Raw genomic sequence first — 14489 nt, 5'->3', positions numbered from 1 at the left:
ATAGGTGGACTGGAAAGTGAGCCTGCTATCAAAGGAGATTAATGATTTTGTGATCCCAAGCAACTATGGGGTGTGAAGTTGCATTTAAAAGCTCCTTAGAAGTCAGACAAATTATCAACTTTAAGTTCTTAGGAACGACATTTTTGAATCAAAATTTAAAAAATAACTTCACAAAATGCAAAACAGCGGCTACCCTAAAATGTCCTGTAGGCACAACGCTTCCTCTGCCAGACTGAATTAACTCCCCTCCCCAACCTCCTCCAGAGCTACCCTGATGGCTAAGTTTTGTTTCTCTTTTAATGAGAAGAGGGTTCAGGAGTCTCCGTTGGAGACAACTTAATTCTATCAGCCACAGCTGATATTTTATTTTCATTGGAAGAATTCTCAGATAAAGGAAAGTGATACATTGGGGAAGGAGGAAAGGTAGTTAAATTAATATTTGATTTTGTAGTGAAAAGGCTCAAAGGAAACACAGAAGGCTTAAGCCGGTGTGGAAAAAAAAATGAAGTAAACATCACTGGGAATAAAGAATCTTAAAAATCTCAATTCTTGGAATATTAAATCAATTTATACACTTGAATTTCTTTCACTCCCTTTTACTAGCTATAAATTCATTATAATAATAGACAAAACAATTTTATTTTCATTTTTGTCATTTATATTCAGTTCTAGAATTTGAAAAATATCATATTTAGAAATATCCACTTCGGATTTAGTTAAGTGAAGAAAAATAACAGAAATCCTCTTTTGTTAACATTTGATTTATTTAAAGTCCTTAATTGCAAATGATCAAGAACATTTTCCATGGCTTAAAATCTGGTATTATTTTTGTTATTTAAATCAAAATATTTTTAATTACAATCACATTGATAAAAATTAACAATTTAAGTTGTAATTTTCACCATCATTTAAAGCAATTTCAGCTGTAAAGAAAAAGAATAAACCATGCAATAAATTAACATTGAGAAAGCAAAGAGAAATAATAATGAAACCCGTCTGGCTATACTAACACCATGTCCAACTGTGGAAAGTGCATAACACTGGATGAAACAAGCACACGATGGCAATGATTAAAATGGCCACAATCAATAGGATTTTTTAATCTTGGACCACATTTTCAAATCCAGCTCCCTATAACTTATCTCTCCTCCAACATTGTAATATTCCCTTTTTCTGGAAAAAATATTCTTTAAATGGTATACACTCATAGAAACTAATTTTATGTTATGTGACCTCAGAATGACATGACCATGGCACTCTGCAAAGCAAGAAGCAGAGTTCTTGAGGGCAATTCCTGAGGAATTGATTCCCAGGGCCGTCTGTGGGTAGAGAAGACAAAGGGGTTGGGGTCCTTGTAACTTTCGGTCAAGCAGCTCTTGAGAATGTATCATGTATATCACCTATCTATTACCTCTATATGTTATGTAAATATACGGAGGATGTCTACACATCTGAGCATGTGCATAATTAAGTCCATACACAATATACATGTGTTTCATTTAAAGACATCTGCTATCTGCATGTATCAGAAATGTAAACTGAAAAGCAAATGGCTCTGATGTTTATAATCTGTTTATGTCTTGCTATCTAACAGCAGTATTGTCTTTCAATACTTTAAGAACCTCTAGTGTATACTTGTTTCTTCACCATTTCAATTCTTATGGTTAAGAGTATTGCCACAGACCTGTAAACTCGTAGGGGGTCAGGTAAGGAGGGGGGAAAAGCACAAACAAATATTTTACAAACTTGAGCATCTTCCTTTTTTGTTTTTTTTTAAATAACCCTCCACAAACTAGAATGTCTGGAGGGGAAAGAGGGAAGAAAGAGAGGGGGGCAAAGGAGGAGGAGAATTTCATATATACACTTGTGGATCATTGAACTTCGCACGAAAAAAATTGGTTTGGGGTTGTCTTTGTAGTAATATACACAATGAATTTTGAATACAATAATAAAGTAACAGTCTTTTGCACTGGGGGAAAGGTTGTGTATGAAAAGGAAATAAAAATAGTTGTTGGGATTTTATTATGCTGTTGTCGGTTTGGTTTGTGTGGTTTTGTTTGCTGTTGATTTTCTCTCTTGCTACCAGCATGGCTGTGCCTGACAAACCCCCCAGTCCCGGAAGCTAGGAAGTGTTTAGGACGGGTCTGGAATACACACCTTGGTAGTACGCCGGCTCCAGGGCTGAGGGCTCGATGGGGCTCCTGGTGGTCACCGAGGCGCTACCTAGAGGCAGGCTGGTGGGCAACGTAGAGCCGTAAGGCGAGTACTGCAGTGCCTGCTCGTATGCCTTGAAGTCCAGCTTATGCTGCTGCTCCGAGGAGGACATGAGGTTGTTGATGGAGAACGGGTGGTTGAAGGAGTAGTGGGGGTCCCCTTTCAGATGCAGCTGGGACTCGTGGGGTGCCAGGCCGTGTGCCGGGTGAGAGGGGGGCACAGAGGCCAGCGCCCCGGGCCCGGAGCTTATGGGGGGCGCAGATGAGGAGGCTGGTGTCTTCAACTCCGAGGCGCCCCCTGTCGCCGTCGCCCCACTGTGGTCCAGAGTCTGGGGGCTGGCGGCGGGCCCGGGGGCCGGCGCGCCCTCTAGCTGGCCGGCCTTCCCATGCACGCCCCGATGGAGGGGCGAGTCGGCGCTGGGGTTAGAGGCGCCAGAGGGGTCCTTGCGGCTCTCAGGACCGCCCTTGGCGCCGCCGCCCCCGCTCCCGCCCCCGCCGCCGGCCCCCGGCTGCTTCTCGCACTTGAAGCGCTTCTGGCGGCGCAAGTAGCAGCCGTTCTCGAACATGTTGCCGGAGTCCGGGTGCAGCGTCCAGTAGGAGCCCTTGCCCGGCTTGTCCGGGGAGCGCGCCACCTTGACGAAGCAGTCATTGAAGGACAGCGAGTGGCGGATGGAGTTCTGCCAACGCTGCTGGTTCTGCCGGTAATAGGGGAAGAGGTCCATGATCCACTGGTAAATCTCGCTCAGCGTGAGCATCTTGCTGGGCGCCTGCTGGATGGCCATGGTGATGAGCGAGATGTACGAGTAGGGCGGCTTGGCGTGCGGGTAACTGCGCTTGAACGTCTTGGCGTCGCCGCCACCGCCCGCGCGGCTGCGGCCCAGGTTGGACGGCGCGTACGCCATGGGGCTCATGCACTGGTTCATGGCGGCCGCGTAGGGGCCCAGGCCATTCATGGAGGCCGCCTGCTGCGCGCCCATGGCGCCCATACCGCCCGGGCTCAGCGCCGTACCCATGGCCGTCACGCCGGCCGCAGTCATGCTGTTCATGGCGCCCGCCGAGCCCCCGGGCATGCCGGCTACGGCGCCGGGACTCAGGCCGGCCCCTAGGCCCGGGTTGGCATAGGACATGTTGAAGGACGCCGGGGTCATGTTGCCGCTCGTGGTCATGGTGTTCATGGTCATGTAGGTGTTCATGGAGTTCATGGAGCCCAGGCCTGAGTTCATGTTGCTGACCGGGACGGAGGAATAGGCCTGGAGCGGAGACAGCGAAGAAGCCCCGGAGGGCGGGGTTAGTGGTGGGCACCGGAGGGCGGCCGGCCGGGAGTTAATCCGGGGGCAAGTGCAGAGCACTTCTGCAGAACACGGGACACCCCCACCCAGGGCAAACGGCTAAGCGCCCTCCCCAGACCGAGCAAAGATGTCTTGCACGGTAGGGGGAAAATCCTAGCGCGACAGGCATGAAAGATAAGCGCTCACAGAAAATATGTCCCTAGGAAGATGTGTAATCGCCTTACACGCCAGGCTCAGGGGCTGGCTTCCAGGGCCCCCTCATCGCCTCCTCCATCCACGCTAGGCGGTCTCCAAGTCTCCACCCCAGCCAGCCTCGGCAAAGCGCTCTTTGGGGGGAAATGTCTTTAAAACTCCGAAAATAGAATTAATCTCTGACCCTCTGCTTATTCACTTCACCCTAAGGGTGCAATGGGTTCCGCGTCACAGGCCCACTGAGCGGGCCACAGGGCACCAGCTCTGTGCCCTCCTCGCCTGAGTCTGCAGGCCTGGCTGACCGCACAGCGGTTTCGGTTGTTATAGCTGACTGTTAATGAAACTCTCTGATAGAGCAAATCACCTATGGACATGGGACCCCCTGAATCATTTATTTCCCAACAAGTGGCTTTATTGTCCTAGGAGTTTTTGCTTATGGTGACTTTTTGTTTTTTATTGTATTTAGAAGTACTGTTTTCTACCTGCTTGTAGCAACTGTAATGTTAAAAAGGGAAGCAAACTCAGAAGTTAAATAAGTTTTGGAAAAATCAAACTAAAAGTACATCCATAACAGAACGGGCTGGGAGGGGGTGCCATAATAATCTCAATGTGCTATATGCATTTTATTTTAACGTGACTTTGCATGTACACCTCTGCAAGCTATTTAGAAACTCGCATTAATTTTGTCACCACTTCACCGTCCCCTATTTAAAAATACTGGTGACACAGTTTGTCAAAATAAATCTTTTTTTTTCCCACATACTGATGTTGCTGCTGATGATTTCAATGCCCGGCTTTGAAATTCCGTGAGTAGTCTTGAATAATTTAAAATTCAAAAATCAAATTCTACCTATTTTCTCTTAATGCTATTGTATTTCCTAATTCTCAGCTTTAATATGTTAGAAAGTACTTTCGCTAGGGGTCTCAGTTGAATGGTAGGGTCGAGATGACTGCGTCAGAATTAAATCTCTGGAAGACCTCTGAGCTGCTTTAAAAATCATCAGCAAGCGAAAATCCTTATCAATAGCAATGTGGGAATGCATTCGGTACAGTATTTTAAACATACAGAACCTAGGCATATTAAAAAGCACTCCTCTGATAATTTAATAAGGAATAATGATGTCCTTAAGTTTATTTTCATCAGCAAGTATGACTCAGTTTGAAAACATGAGAACAAATAGATTTAAATAGGAACACCCAGTAAACTATGGTATGCAAATAAACTCAGAGGTAAACTTGTGAATATATAAATCTAAATAAGTTAGTTACCATCAAAATATTACGTGATTCTATATTTTTCTGTCCACGTCTTAAAATTCTTTTTTTACTTTGGGGCTTTATTTTCTTTCCCTCTTCCCAAGATTATCCAAGGCAGTTCCAATACGCGTTTTCAATAATGGTAATTAAACTTTTGGGGGGTAATAGCCAGCTGTTTCCAGAAAAATACTTTTAATAGGTGCTAGTCCTCCCTGTACCTGGTTTTCCCTGTAATCCTTTTGTGCACATTGTAAAAATAACCCCCATGAACGTGCCACCAAGGGGACAATGAAGAGAAACAGGTTCTCGGCCCGGAGTTCTGAAGAAGATTCTGGTCGCACTAGCGCCACCCAGCGGTTTTAGAGAAGGCGCACACTTCTCCCCACATAGGGCTTTTGAAGAACAAGTTTTATAAAATTTAGAAATCGTTTCATTATTGAGACACCCAACTTGGCGGCAGAGCGCTTTAATCAGAAGACGTCTGCGGATTAAACGGCGGGACGAAGAGGTCGCCTTGCGGGTATGCTCCGGCTTTCTCAGAGTTGCTTCCAACTCGCGCCAGCGTTCGCCCGCCCGCGGCACCCCGGGCCCGGCTCCTGCTCCCGCTCGCTGCTGGGAAGAGGCAAGTGCTTCCCAGGGCCGCTGTTTTCAAAGACCGGAGTTTCCTAAAACTCCCTCTCCGGCTGCTAGAGTCGGGACAGAGCAGGGCAGCAGGTCCCGCTTCCAGGCCCGGCCAAGGCCCGGCCGGGACCACACCGGCGGGCGGGCAGCGGTGGCACCGAGGAGGCGCCCCCGGCCCGACTGTCCGCCCTGCCCGGCGCCCACCGTTCCCCGGCCTCCCCTGGCACGGGCTCCAGCGGCGCCCCGCCGGCCGCCCGCCTCGTCTCGCCTCTCACCTCCTGCGTGTCCGCGTAGTAGCTGTTCCAGTCGCTGGTCTCATGCCCTTCCATCTTCACAGTCCCTAACATCCTGGAGCCACCCTGCCCAATACAACCATCCAGCCCTGTGCGAAGCGACGGGCGGCCGCGCGGCGCGGGGCGGGGGAGGAGAACCGAGTAGCTGCAGTCACCCGAGCGCCCGCGCGGGCCCAACGCCACCCCGGCGAAGAGGAAGCCCAGAGCTGCGGGGCGCGGCTTGCGAGGCGGCGGCGGCGCTGCAGGCGGGGGCAGCGCCGGGGGCAGGCGGCTGCCGCGGAGCGCGGCGCCGGGGAGCGCCTCCGCGGGAAGTGAGCGGGCGGCCTCTGCGAGGCGAGTGCAGTTGAGCTGATGTGGATCTTACGTCGCTCGAGTGCCCACCTCCTCGTCCTCTCCCCATTTGTCCGCCGCACAAAGACGCTCGCACCTACAAAGCCCGAGGTGCACCTGCAAGGCGGCCGCCCGCCAGTCCGGCCGCCGCGCCTCCCGCCCCGCCGCGCCACCGCTGCGCGCGCCCCCTCCCCCGCGACCCCTCCCCCAAGCGCGGCCCTCACTTTGTTTGCAAAGCAGTGTAATTGGTTTAGGCCCGGAGGCTAGGGAAAGAGGGAAGTGGGGTGGGAGGGGGTGTAACACCCTTTGGAAAAAGAAAAAATAGGCGGGGCCAGGCGGGCGGGCTAGGGGTCTAGATGGGAACCTCATAGCCAGAGAAGGCTGGGGGCGGTGGCGTCGGAGACTGGGCTTAGAGACTTTGTGGGCTAAGTGACCCCGGGGTCCCTCCCCAGAGGTACTTGCCACCTTCTGAGCGCGGGCTGCGGCCCAGTCTCGCGCCCCTCCTGCTCTCCTTGCCCCCTCCCTCCTGATTCCTGACCCAAAGTTCAACCCCAGGAGACTGGAGAATACAGACTTTTTTTTCTTTCTTTCTTTCCTCCTGAGCTTCCGACTAGAAAAGGGAAAAAGCCCCACTTTTGCTTCGTCACTAGAAACCGGGTCATCTGAGTCAGCCGAGCCAAGTGACGTTAGGCCGACCCGGGCTCCCGGCTAGCAGAGCGGAGGCGCTGCCACGAAACTCGTACCTGCGGCTAAGAGCAGGTGAGTCACAGCACCGGTTTATATCTTTATGACATAACTTTTTTTTTTCCGCCTCGTTCCGCTCCTCTCTCCTGTCATCTGTAGCGACCATAAAGAGGAAGCAACTGAGAGCAGATGTCTGTGTGATAGGGCAGGCGGACCCAAGTCGGGCCGTCCTCCCTCTGCCGGGCTCCTCCTCCCGCCCCCCTTCAGCAGCTTCAGGGACTGAGCTGGAGACGACCGTCTGGTTTCTGATAGGAAAAGGTCAGGGGGAGGGGACATCTCCCATAACACGCGCGTTAGCTGGGAGAGCAAGGGCCTGGGCGCGGGAACGCGTGTGCACTGCGAAAGAGGTGCCAGGCAGAAGCCCGAGACTGCCGGCAGCGGCGCTTGGTCCTGTGACGCGGAGGGTCCGGGCTGAGATCTCAGGGGCTCACTTGGTTCCTAATCGGTCCTGGACGTCGGTGGGAGAGTCTCTCCAACGCAAAGTCTCTTTACTCTCCTGAGGCCCTGGGTGGTGGATTGCCCACTTGTCCTAGGAGAGAGAATACTGAAGTGACTGGGTGATAGGCAATGAGTTGGTGATAGATTGGGAGATGGTGAGTGTGTTTCTGACTGTGTGACCGTTTGTGTATTTCTGAGCACGTGTGACTGAGTGTGTTTGTTTCTGAGTGTCCTGTGACCATGGGTTTGTTGTACTGCCTGTAGAACCACTAGGTTTCCTTAAGTAACAATAAAATAAAATCTAAAGTAATTAAGAATCCGCAAAATCTTCTTGTTTTGCAAAGTTTTTAAAATGTTATTAATCTCATTTTAAGAAATATGTTTTAACTTGTTTTCCAAACAGATACCTTTTTCCCTGTGCTTTGTTCTTTTCAATCTCTTCTACTTGAAATCTGGCAAGCGAATCACTTTAAATCCCTGAACCAAACAAATCTCTTAAGTCAGCAGGGGAGCAGAGAGGGTGAAGATGTGCAGTTAAGGAAATAAAAAAGATAAAAGCATTGGATTACTTTTTTTTTTTTTTTTTTTTTTTTTTTTTTTTTTTTACAAAAAGGGTGGGGGATAGAAACGTCACATAAGGAAAGGAATGAATGAAATTAAATCCACCTGGACCTCAGGAGGGCAGGAACCCTCCCTAATGCAGCCTTCTCCTGTGACTGCAAGTTGTCCCATCAGTTTGTGTAAATGTATCTGCGAATTGTGTGTCAGAAACTAATTCTTTTTTGCAAAGTTCCCATCAGTAGCTGACTTTAGTTCCATTTGTAAAGTACACGGATGCTCAGCTTCCTCGGCCTGATCCGGGGGACTTTCAGTGCTAATGAGCTTCCTTGTTCCTTCTGGAGGTGATTCTCCAATACCCTCTCGGCTCTCCAATAACACGGAGCAAGACTAGGGTATTTTCTACCGAGAGTAACAATTTATAGATAGTAATAGCTTTTATAGTGCACAAAAAAGCTGGTGCTTTAAGCAGGGGGAAAACACTGTCACCTTAAATGGGGGATCAATTACAATATTAAATATTCTTTTAGCCCACTTCCCAAACCTGCTAAGTCTCATATTTTCAAAAACAAAACAAAACAAAACAAAAAGTTGTCTTAGGAAAAAAAAATCCACTTTTCATAGCATGATGGCCAAAGCGGAATGTCTTCTAGGCTTCTTCAAAGCCCAAGACCGGTGATGCAGAATGGACTCTGACAGCTTCGGAGCCTTGATCCAGCTCAGGGATCCCAGGTTCGCGGCTCGCGGCCAGGGGGATTTCAACAAACACAGCGCCTCCTGTCGTGGAGAGGGAAAGCTGAATTTTCCCGCCTCCAGGGAGCACCGCCAGGCGATACTGGACTCCGCATGCGTCCCACAGCCAGGGAGTTAGGTTCTTAGAGCTAAGGCCAAGATGGAAGGAGAGATGGCAGTTCGTCCAGCTCTCAGCCTCTCTCCATCTCAGTGGCCGCATTGCAAGATACCTAACACATTTAGGAGGTGAGGTTCTAGTGTACCCAGATGCCAGCCAGTCACTTTCCCTGAGGTTTAAAAGCGAATCAGCAGGGTCGTGTTAGGTCTTTGACTTGGAAATACATACATACATACATACATACATAACTTCCATGCTGCTGTCTGGGAGTTGCTGGCCAGTCGGTAGCCAGGTCCAGCGACTGCAGCCTGCTCTTTTCGAACCTCTTTTCCCAAATAGGCACCTACGCTACTGCAAACTGTGCTTTGCAAGGATTGCGCTGCTCGTTGGAGGAAACCAGGCCTGTCTTCAGCTCTGGGGAGGACGGGTGGACTTGGGGCAGGGTACCCACGAGGGCAGGCACGTGGCGGCTCCTGGGGTGTTCCGGGTTAAGCTTGCCTGTGTAAGGACAGGTCTGCGACAGCCCGGGGCGGTCCAGGTCGCGGGGAGGGCGGGCTCCTCAAGTGGAGGGAGCCGCGGCAGTGAGGACTGTAGGGTGCGCGGGTACTCCAGGTGGCCGCCAGCGGAGGAAGCCGCCCCGCCCTTCCCGGAAGCTGCGCCTGCTACACCCATGGGGCCAGCTCCCGAGGCAGTCCCGCAGTACCTGGGCGGCACTGGGTCCTTCGACCACGCTGGGCTGCCTCAGCTTACACTTCCCAGCAAGCTCTGGCTGGGAGCCCCTTCCTTAGATATTCTCCAGACAGGGAGAACCAGAGGGCGACGACGGCGAAAGGTGGAAGGAAAGGCTGCGGGCTCGCGCCTCGGGCCCAGCCGGCGGCCTCTCGCGGCGACGGGGTCTTTCCCATTTAGCAGGACCGCAGGGTGGGCAGAGAGCAGGGCCTGGGCCGGTGGGGCTCTGCGGTGCCCACTCGAGTCTATCTAGGGCTTCCCTCTGTGGCTGTCCTTCGCCTGTCCCCTTTCCTTGCCTACCCTTCCCTGGACGGGGTTGTTGTCAGGTGGCGGCTGCAGCAGCCCAGCCAAGCTTGGTGTGGAGTGGTCCGAGTTCCCCCGCGGACCCCCACCCCCTCACCCAGATAAGAAGCTTAAGTCCTCCTTCTGCAGGGGAGAATCGGATCCAATGAAACTAAGACCTGTGGTCGTGAACGCGGTTCAAAGCCGACCCCAACTGGGACCCGGCTTAGCTTAGAAGTGAGGAAGGCCTGGGACGCTGGACACAAGGGGTCACACCTGCGTGTGCCTGGCCTTCGCAGTTGGATGTGTGCGCCGAGCTGGGGAGGGGGCCAGGGAGCCGTGAGATGGCGGTCCCCCGCGAGAGAGAAGCATGGGCGGGGCCAGGTTCGAACTCCTTTCCTTCGCTGCCTTCTTTTTATTTTTCTTCCTTATACCTTCCTTCCTCTCTCCCTTCGTTCCATCATTAAATCTTTAAGGGATTAATTCACAACTCTGTAGTAGGTAGGGGCCCTGGGACCACTTGACGGGCCTTTGCAGGCAGTTCTGTACAGAGTCCAATCCTGTAACCGGCCTCAACCCTGGCTGTGTGTGCATGTGCTTGTGTCTGTGTGTCTTTGTGTGTAAAAGCAACGCATAAACATAACCAGGGCTTTCCCTTATTTTATTGAAGCAAACAAAAACAGCTACTGGGTTTGTCTTTTCCCCTACTGCTGCCTGAGCGCCGCCGGGTTTCTGAGCTGCCGGGGGCGCGGACCTAGCTCACCCGCAGCCGGATGTCGGAGCCGGAGCTGCTCCCCACCCGGCCTCGCCCGCGGGCGACAAAACCGTCCCTCTGGCCGTGAGAGAGCATGGCCTTGCCAAAATCAACTCGCATTTTCATGTATTCAAATGAGAAAGATTGAGAAGGGCAAGTTCCCCTGCTGGGCAATCGACAGCCTTGGAAGGAAGAAGTGCCCCCTGGGGCCTCGTGGAAACGGGAACCAACCTCCCTCGAGGCCCCGGAACCGATACGGCGCCCCCTCCAAGGCCTGGGTCCCCGCGACCGCGCGCATCTCCCGATCTCTGTGGCCCCCGAGTTACTGACTGTTTTGTTCACACCGGTCAGCTCTTGTTGGAGGACGTGCTCAGTCCCAGCCAGTCCCTCCTCATCCAGCCCCTCCTGGGGAGCGCGGTGTCTGCTCTGTGCTGCTGAAAGGATCCTCAGGCTTTCCGGCTCTACTTTAAAAACTCTAGGACTAGGGTCCTAGGGGAGGGACTGGCAATGCGCGCTTCACACAAAGAGTTGGAAAATTAGAGGTAAACGTGACACCTCTTAGGTATCCGTTAGAGCAGAAAGGACCTGAGCAGCTGAGGTCCTACTGGGTGCCACAGACTTGGCAGGGTGCTTGGAGATCCTGGCGTTTCCCCACCTGCTGCTCCTGTGTGCAATAGCTGGGAGACTGGAAACCTGGGCGAGGGTAGGTCAGGACCTCCATTCCTCTCCATCAGCAGAAGCCCGCGTTAATGGAGAGCAGTGATGGAAGCTGAGGAGCTTGGAAAAGTCAACTATTTCATATCCTGCCTTAAAGCTGTAGCTTAAATCTAAATCCTTCCTGAAGGGTCGACCAGTGTTTAGCTTCTCCGTCCTAGGCCAGCCAGCCCCCGCCAATCCACTCGCGCCCCTCCCCACACACACCCAGGAGCTTTCCCACGGTCTCTCAGTTGTCCCTGGTAGTTGAACTTTGGCTATTCATATGTGATTACCCTCAAATTACATAGTGCTATTTAACAGATGCTTTAATAAAAAATCATATGTCATATCTTACACTTAGAAAGAAAATAAAAATATATTCTGCCGGTAGTTTTTCATTGTATCAGTTTTCTGATTTCCCCCCATATTTTGAAATTATGCTTTGGACTCCTTGACTAATTTACTGGCATGCCTAGAGGGAGGTTACCTTCATTACTTAAAATTAAAATTCGATTGGAGAGCACTGTTGGGTGGCTGTTTCTGGGACTTCCAGCAGCTGTTCCAAGAGCTAACATCAGAGGAAAGTTTTGTTTTAAGAGTTGTGCATTTGCGTGAAGTGTTTTGATTTTTCTTGTTCTGTGGACCACAGAGCAAAACTACTGCTTAGCTTACCTTGCAGTGAGTTTGCTTCTAAACTAAGCGCTATGAAGCAGCCTCCTTGGCAGCATTTGTTTTTGCTGGGTTACTAGCAAGATTTTCAGGAACTCTGATTACTTTCTGAATGTTGTAATTTTGGATGCCTACCAGAATCATGGATCAAACTAAACAAATGCAGCAGCTACCACTGGACACTACCTGTGGTGGAAGTCCAGAGCAACCTCCTGGAGTTCCTGTTAAAACGTTTCAGCCTTTCACAAACAACTGAGCCCTGCCCTCCTAAGGTTCACACCTTGCTCTGGATGCCTTGCTATGTTTTTATCACACACCAACAGCAAATTCTATTTGTTTCTTTTTCATTTTTTCTTTCCCTTACTGGTCTAGTAGCTCCTTGAGGGCAGGCACTGCTGTGGTTCCTGCTGCCAGAGCAAAGCCTGTAGCATAGTAGACTTTCAATAAAGATTTGTTGAGTCAGTCAACTGACTAGCCCATCCCTGAGACTGGCCAGGTTAGCTTCAGTCAGGGAAGAATTCATGAGTCTAGACACCATATCCACCACATCCAAAGTCCCCAAGTGAGAGGATCTGAGGGACTTGATTCAGGTGCACTAGGAAAAAAAACAAAGGTTTTGTGGAATGAATGGGCCGATGGACTGAGTGAAGAATTGGATGGGAAAGATGCTCTGGCACAGCCGACAGGGTCTCAGACATCTGAGAACATTGAGCTTCCAAACCCGTTGGGTCTGGCTCTTCCCCTGTCAACCACGCCTCATTTTAACCAGTATTATCGGGTGGCATAACAAATAAATGCTCCCTTTCCTGGGCACCTGGACATGGGCGGAATCAGTTCCTCGCTTTGCCCATATAGGACAGTCATCGTGTGACCCAAAGTCAAATATTTCACTTTTCCTCGCTGTGAAAATGCAACAGCCACACCTGTCAATAGCAGATATTGACTAGAAGTTGAAGAACCCCATGAATTTTCCGTCAGGCAACACTTTTCACCAGGAGCTGGAAAGGAAACATCGGTGTTTAAATAATATGTTTAAATTGGCAAACAAATAAAGCCGAGCCCACGTTGTGAGAAGGAAAAGCCTTGCACTAGAGCTCTTTATTAGTCCGAGCCTGCGCGCCCGACTTAGAGCGCGCTGAGTGTTCGTTCCGGCCCCTGCTGTGGGGGGCGCCTGGGGCTCTGCGCGCCTGCGGGGCGGGTTTTCGCACCGAGCGTCACAGAGGTGATCTTCCTCGGTGCCTGCCTCTTCGCTGGCCGCGGCGGAGACAGCGCACTTGAAACTACCAGGCATTGACCTTAATTGCCTCTCTGTCTTGTATCATAAGATATAGAGTGTTTTATTCTACCTAAGATACAAAGTATTTTATTCTACACACTTTCCATGTGTAATGTAACGATTTCCTTAAAGGATCACCAATCTCAGAATCTGCAGTGTTGTGGAAATGTAATAACTGGAGACCCCTTCTGTCATTTTTTCATCCTTAAATTTTAATTGCCCCGAAATAAAATGCAGGAGTTGGGAGAGACGTTTCAAGAGTAAACATGCCTACCTCCTTTTCTGGGCTGCTATCACTCGAGAAGCCACAAGGCTGTGCGGTCCTCCGGCCGCATCTGGTGTCCTCGATGTTCCTCCCACCCCCACTCTCCCACCGGGTGGATGTGGGGTTCAGCCGTGGCTCCGATGCGGCGGAGGATCTGCACCCCAACCTTCCTGCTTTCAGGTCCTCTTCTCCAAGCTACAGCTTACCCAGACCTCTGTCACCTCGGTCAGGGGGAGGTGGTCGGAACTTGGATCAAGCCTCACCCACCTTAGAGACTCAGGTTTCGAGTTTTAGCAGATCTGGTGTAGATTTGTTTTCTTTCAAATGCTTTCGAGAATGCAGTTGGTGGCGTGGATCCCACTCTTCTCGCGCCACTGGCCGCCTCCCGCCAAAATACCTTCCATTGTGAATTGCTGATCTCCACTGACCTCCTCATGACCCTCCCCCTACACCCCCGCCAAGAAAAGTGGTTTCAATAAATAAATCCCGGTGCTGGGGTTAAAGGTCAGTTTACACTGGAGCAGGAGCTTCACAAATTCCTGCAGGTGCTGGATGGGAATAAACCACCATCCCAAGAGATGACAGAGAGAGAGAGGAAGTGAAGACTACAGAAGCTGTGTGGAGATGCGGACCCGGTGTTAAGATTAGGGTGGGGCAGCATGGTTCTGACATTGGCAGCAGTGCTGCCAACTTCTAATATGTTAGGGAACCCAGCCGGGCCCTCTATGCCGCCGTTTCCTCTTTTCCCAAGTGAGGAGCTTGGATCCGATGCCGGGTTCTGGCAATCGTCAGTTGTAGGAACAAAGTCTGGAGTAGTGGCTGACGTGAGAGTCAGCCCTGAAGACCTCACCCAGAGAAATGAGGAACCTGTGTGAACCTAAGAAGGAAACCGCTATGGTGATTGTGGTGGTGGGTGGCTCAGCTCCAGAAGTGGTGAAGCGACTTTCCCGGGGGGAGGAAGGCTCTGGGATAATTGATACCGCAAACATTTCCTTCCTTTTTGCTGAATATCCAGGTTTGTGGTGTATGTTTT

At 50.9% G+C, this 14489-nt stretch overlaps 2 protein-coding genes across 2 annotated transcripts in view; one reads left to right on the top strand and one right to left on the bottom strand.

Annotated features, from left to right (window-relative positions):
- Positions 1-745: 745 nt before the first annotated feature.
- Positions 746-6193, bottom strand: FOXA1 (forkhead box A1). The gene is made up of 2 exons (XM_050795865.1): positions 5848-6193; positions 746-3463 (listed from the first exon to the last, which is right to left on the bottom strand). Exons 1-2 carry the CDS (start codon positions 5917-5919, stop codon positions 2123-2125), a joined length of 1413 nt encoding a protein of 470 aa, XP_050651822.1. The 5' UTR covers positions 5920-6193; the 3' UTR covers positions 746-2122.
- A 355-nt stretch (positions 6194-6548) lies between these two features.
- TTC6 (tetratricopeptide repeat domain 6) overlaps positions 6549-14489 on the top strand; it is a 244260-nt gene continuing 236319 nt past the window's right edge. Inside the window, exon 1 of the mRNA XM_050795855.1 lies at positions 6549-6954. The gene's annotated coding sequence lies outside the window, so the exon portion shown is untranslated. The remainder of the gene's footprint in view (positions 6955-14489) is intronic.

Source organism: Macaca thibetana, chromosome 7 (assembly GCF_024542745.1).
Source record: "Macaca thibetana thibetana isolate TM-01 chromosome 7, ASM2454274v1, whole genome shotgun sequence".
Classification (NCBI taxonomy): domain Eukaryota; kingdom Metazoa; phylum Chordata; class Mammalia; order Primates; family Cercopithecidae; genus Macaca; species Macaca thibetana.
The sequence above is the reverse complement of the archived record's forward strand: the minus strand, read 5'-3'. Positions and strand labels throughout refer to the sequence as shown.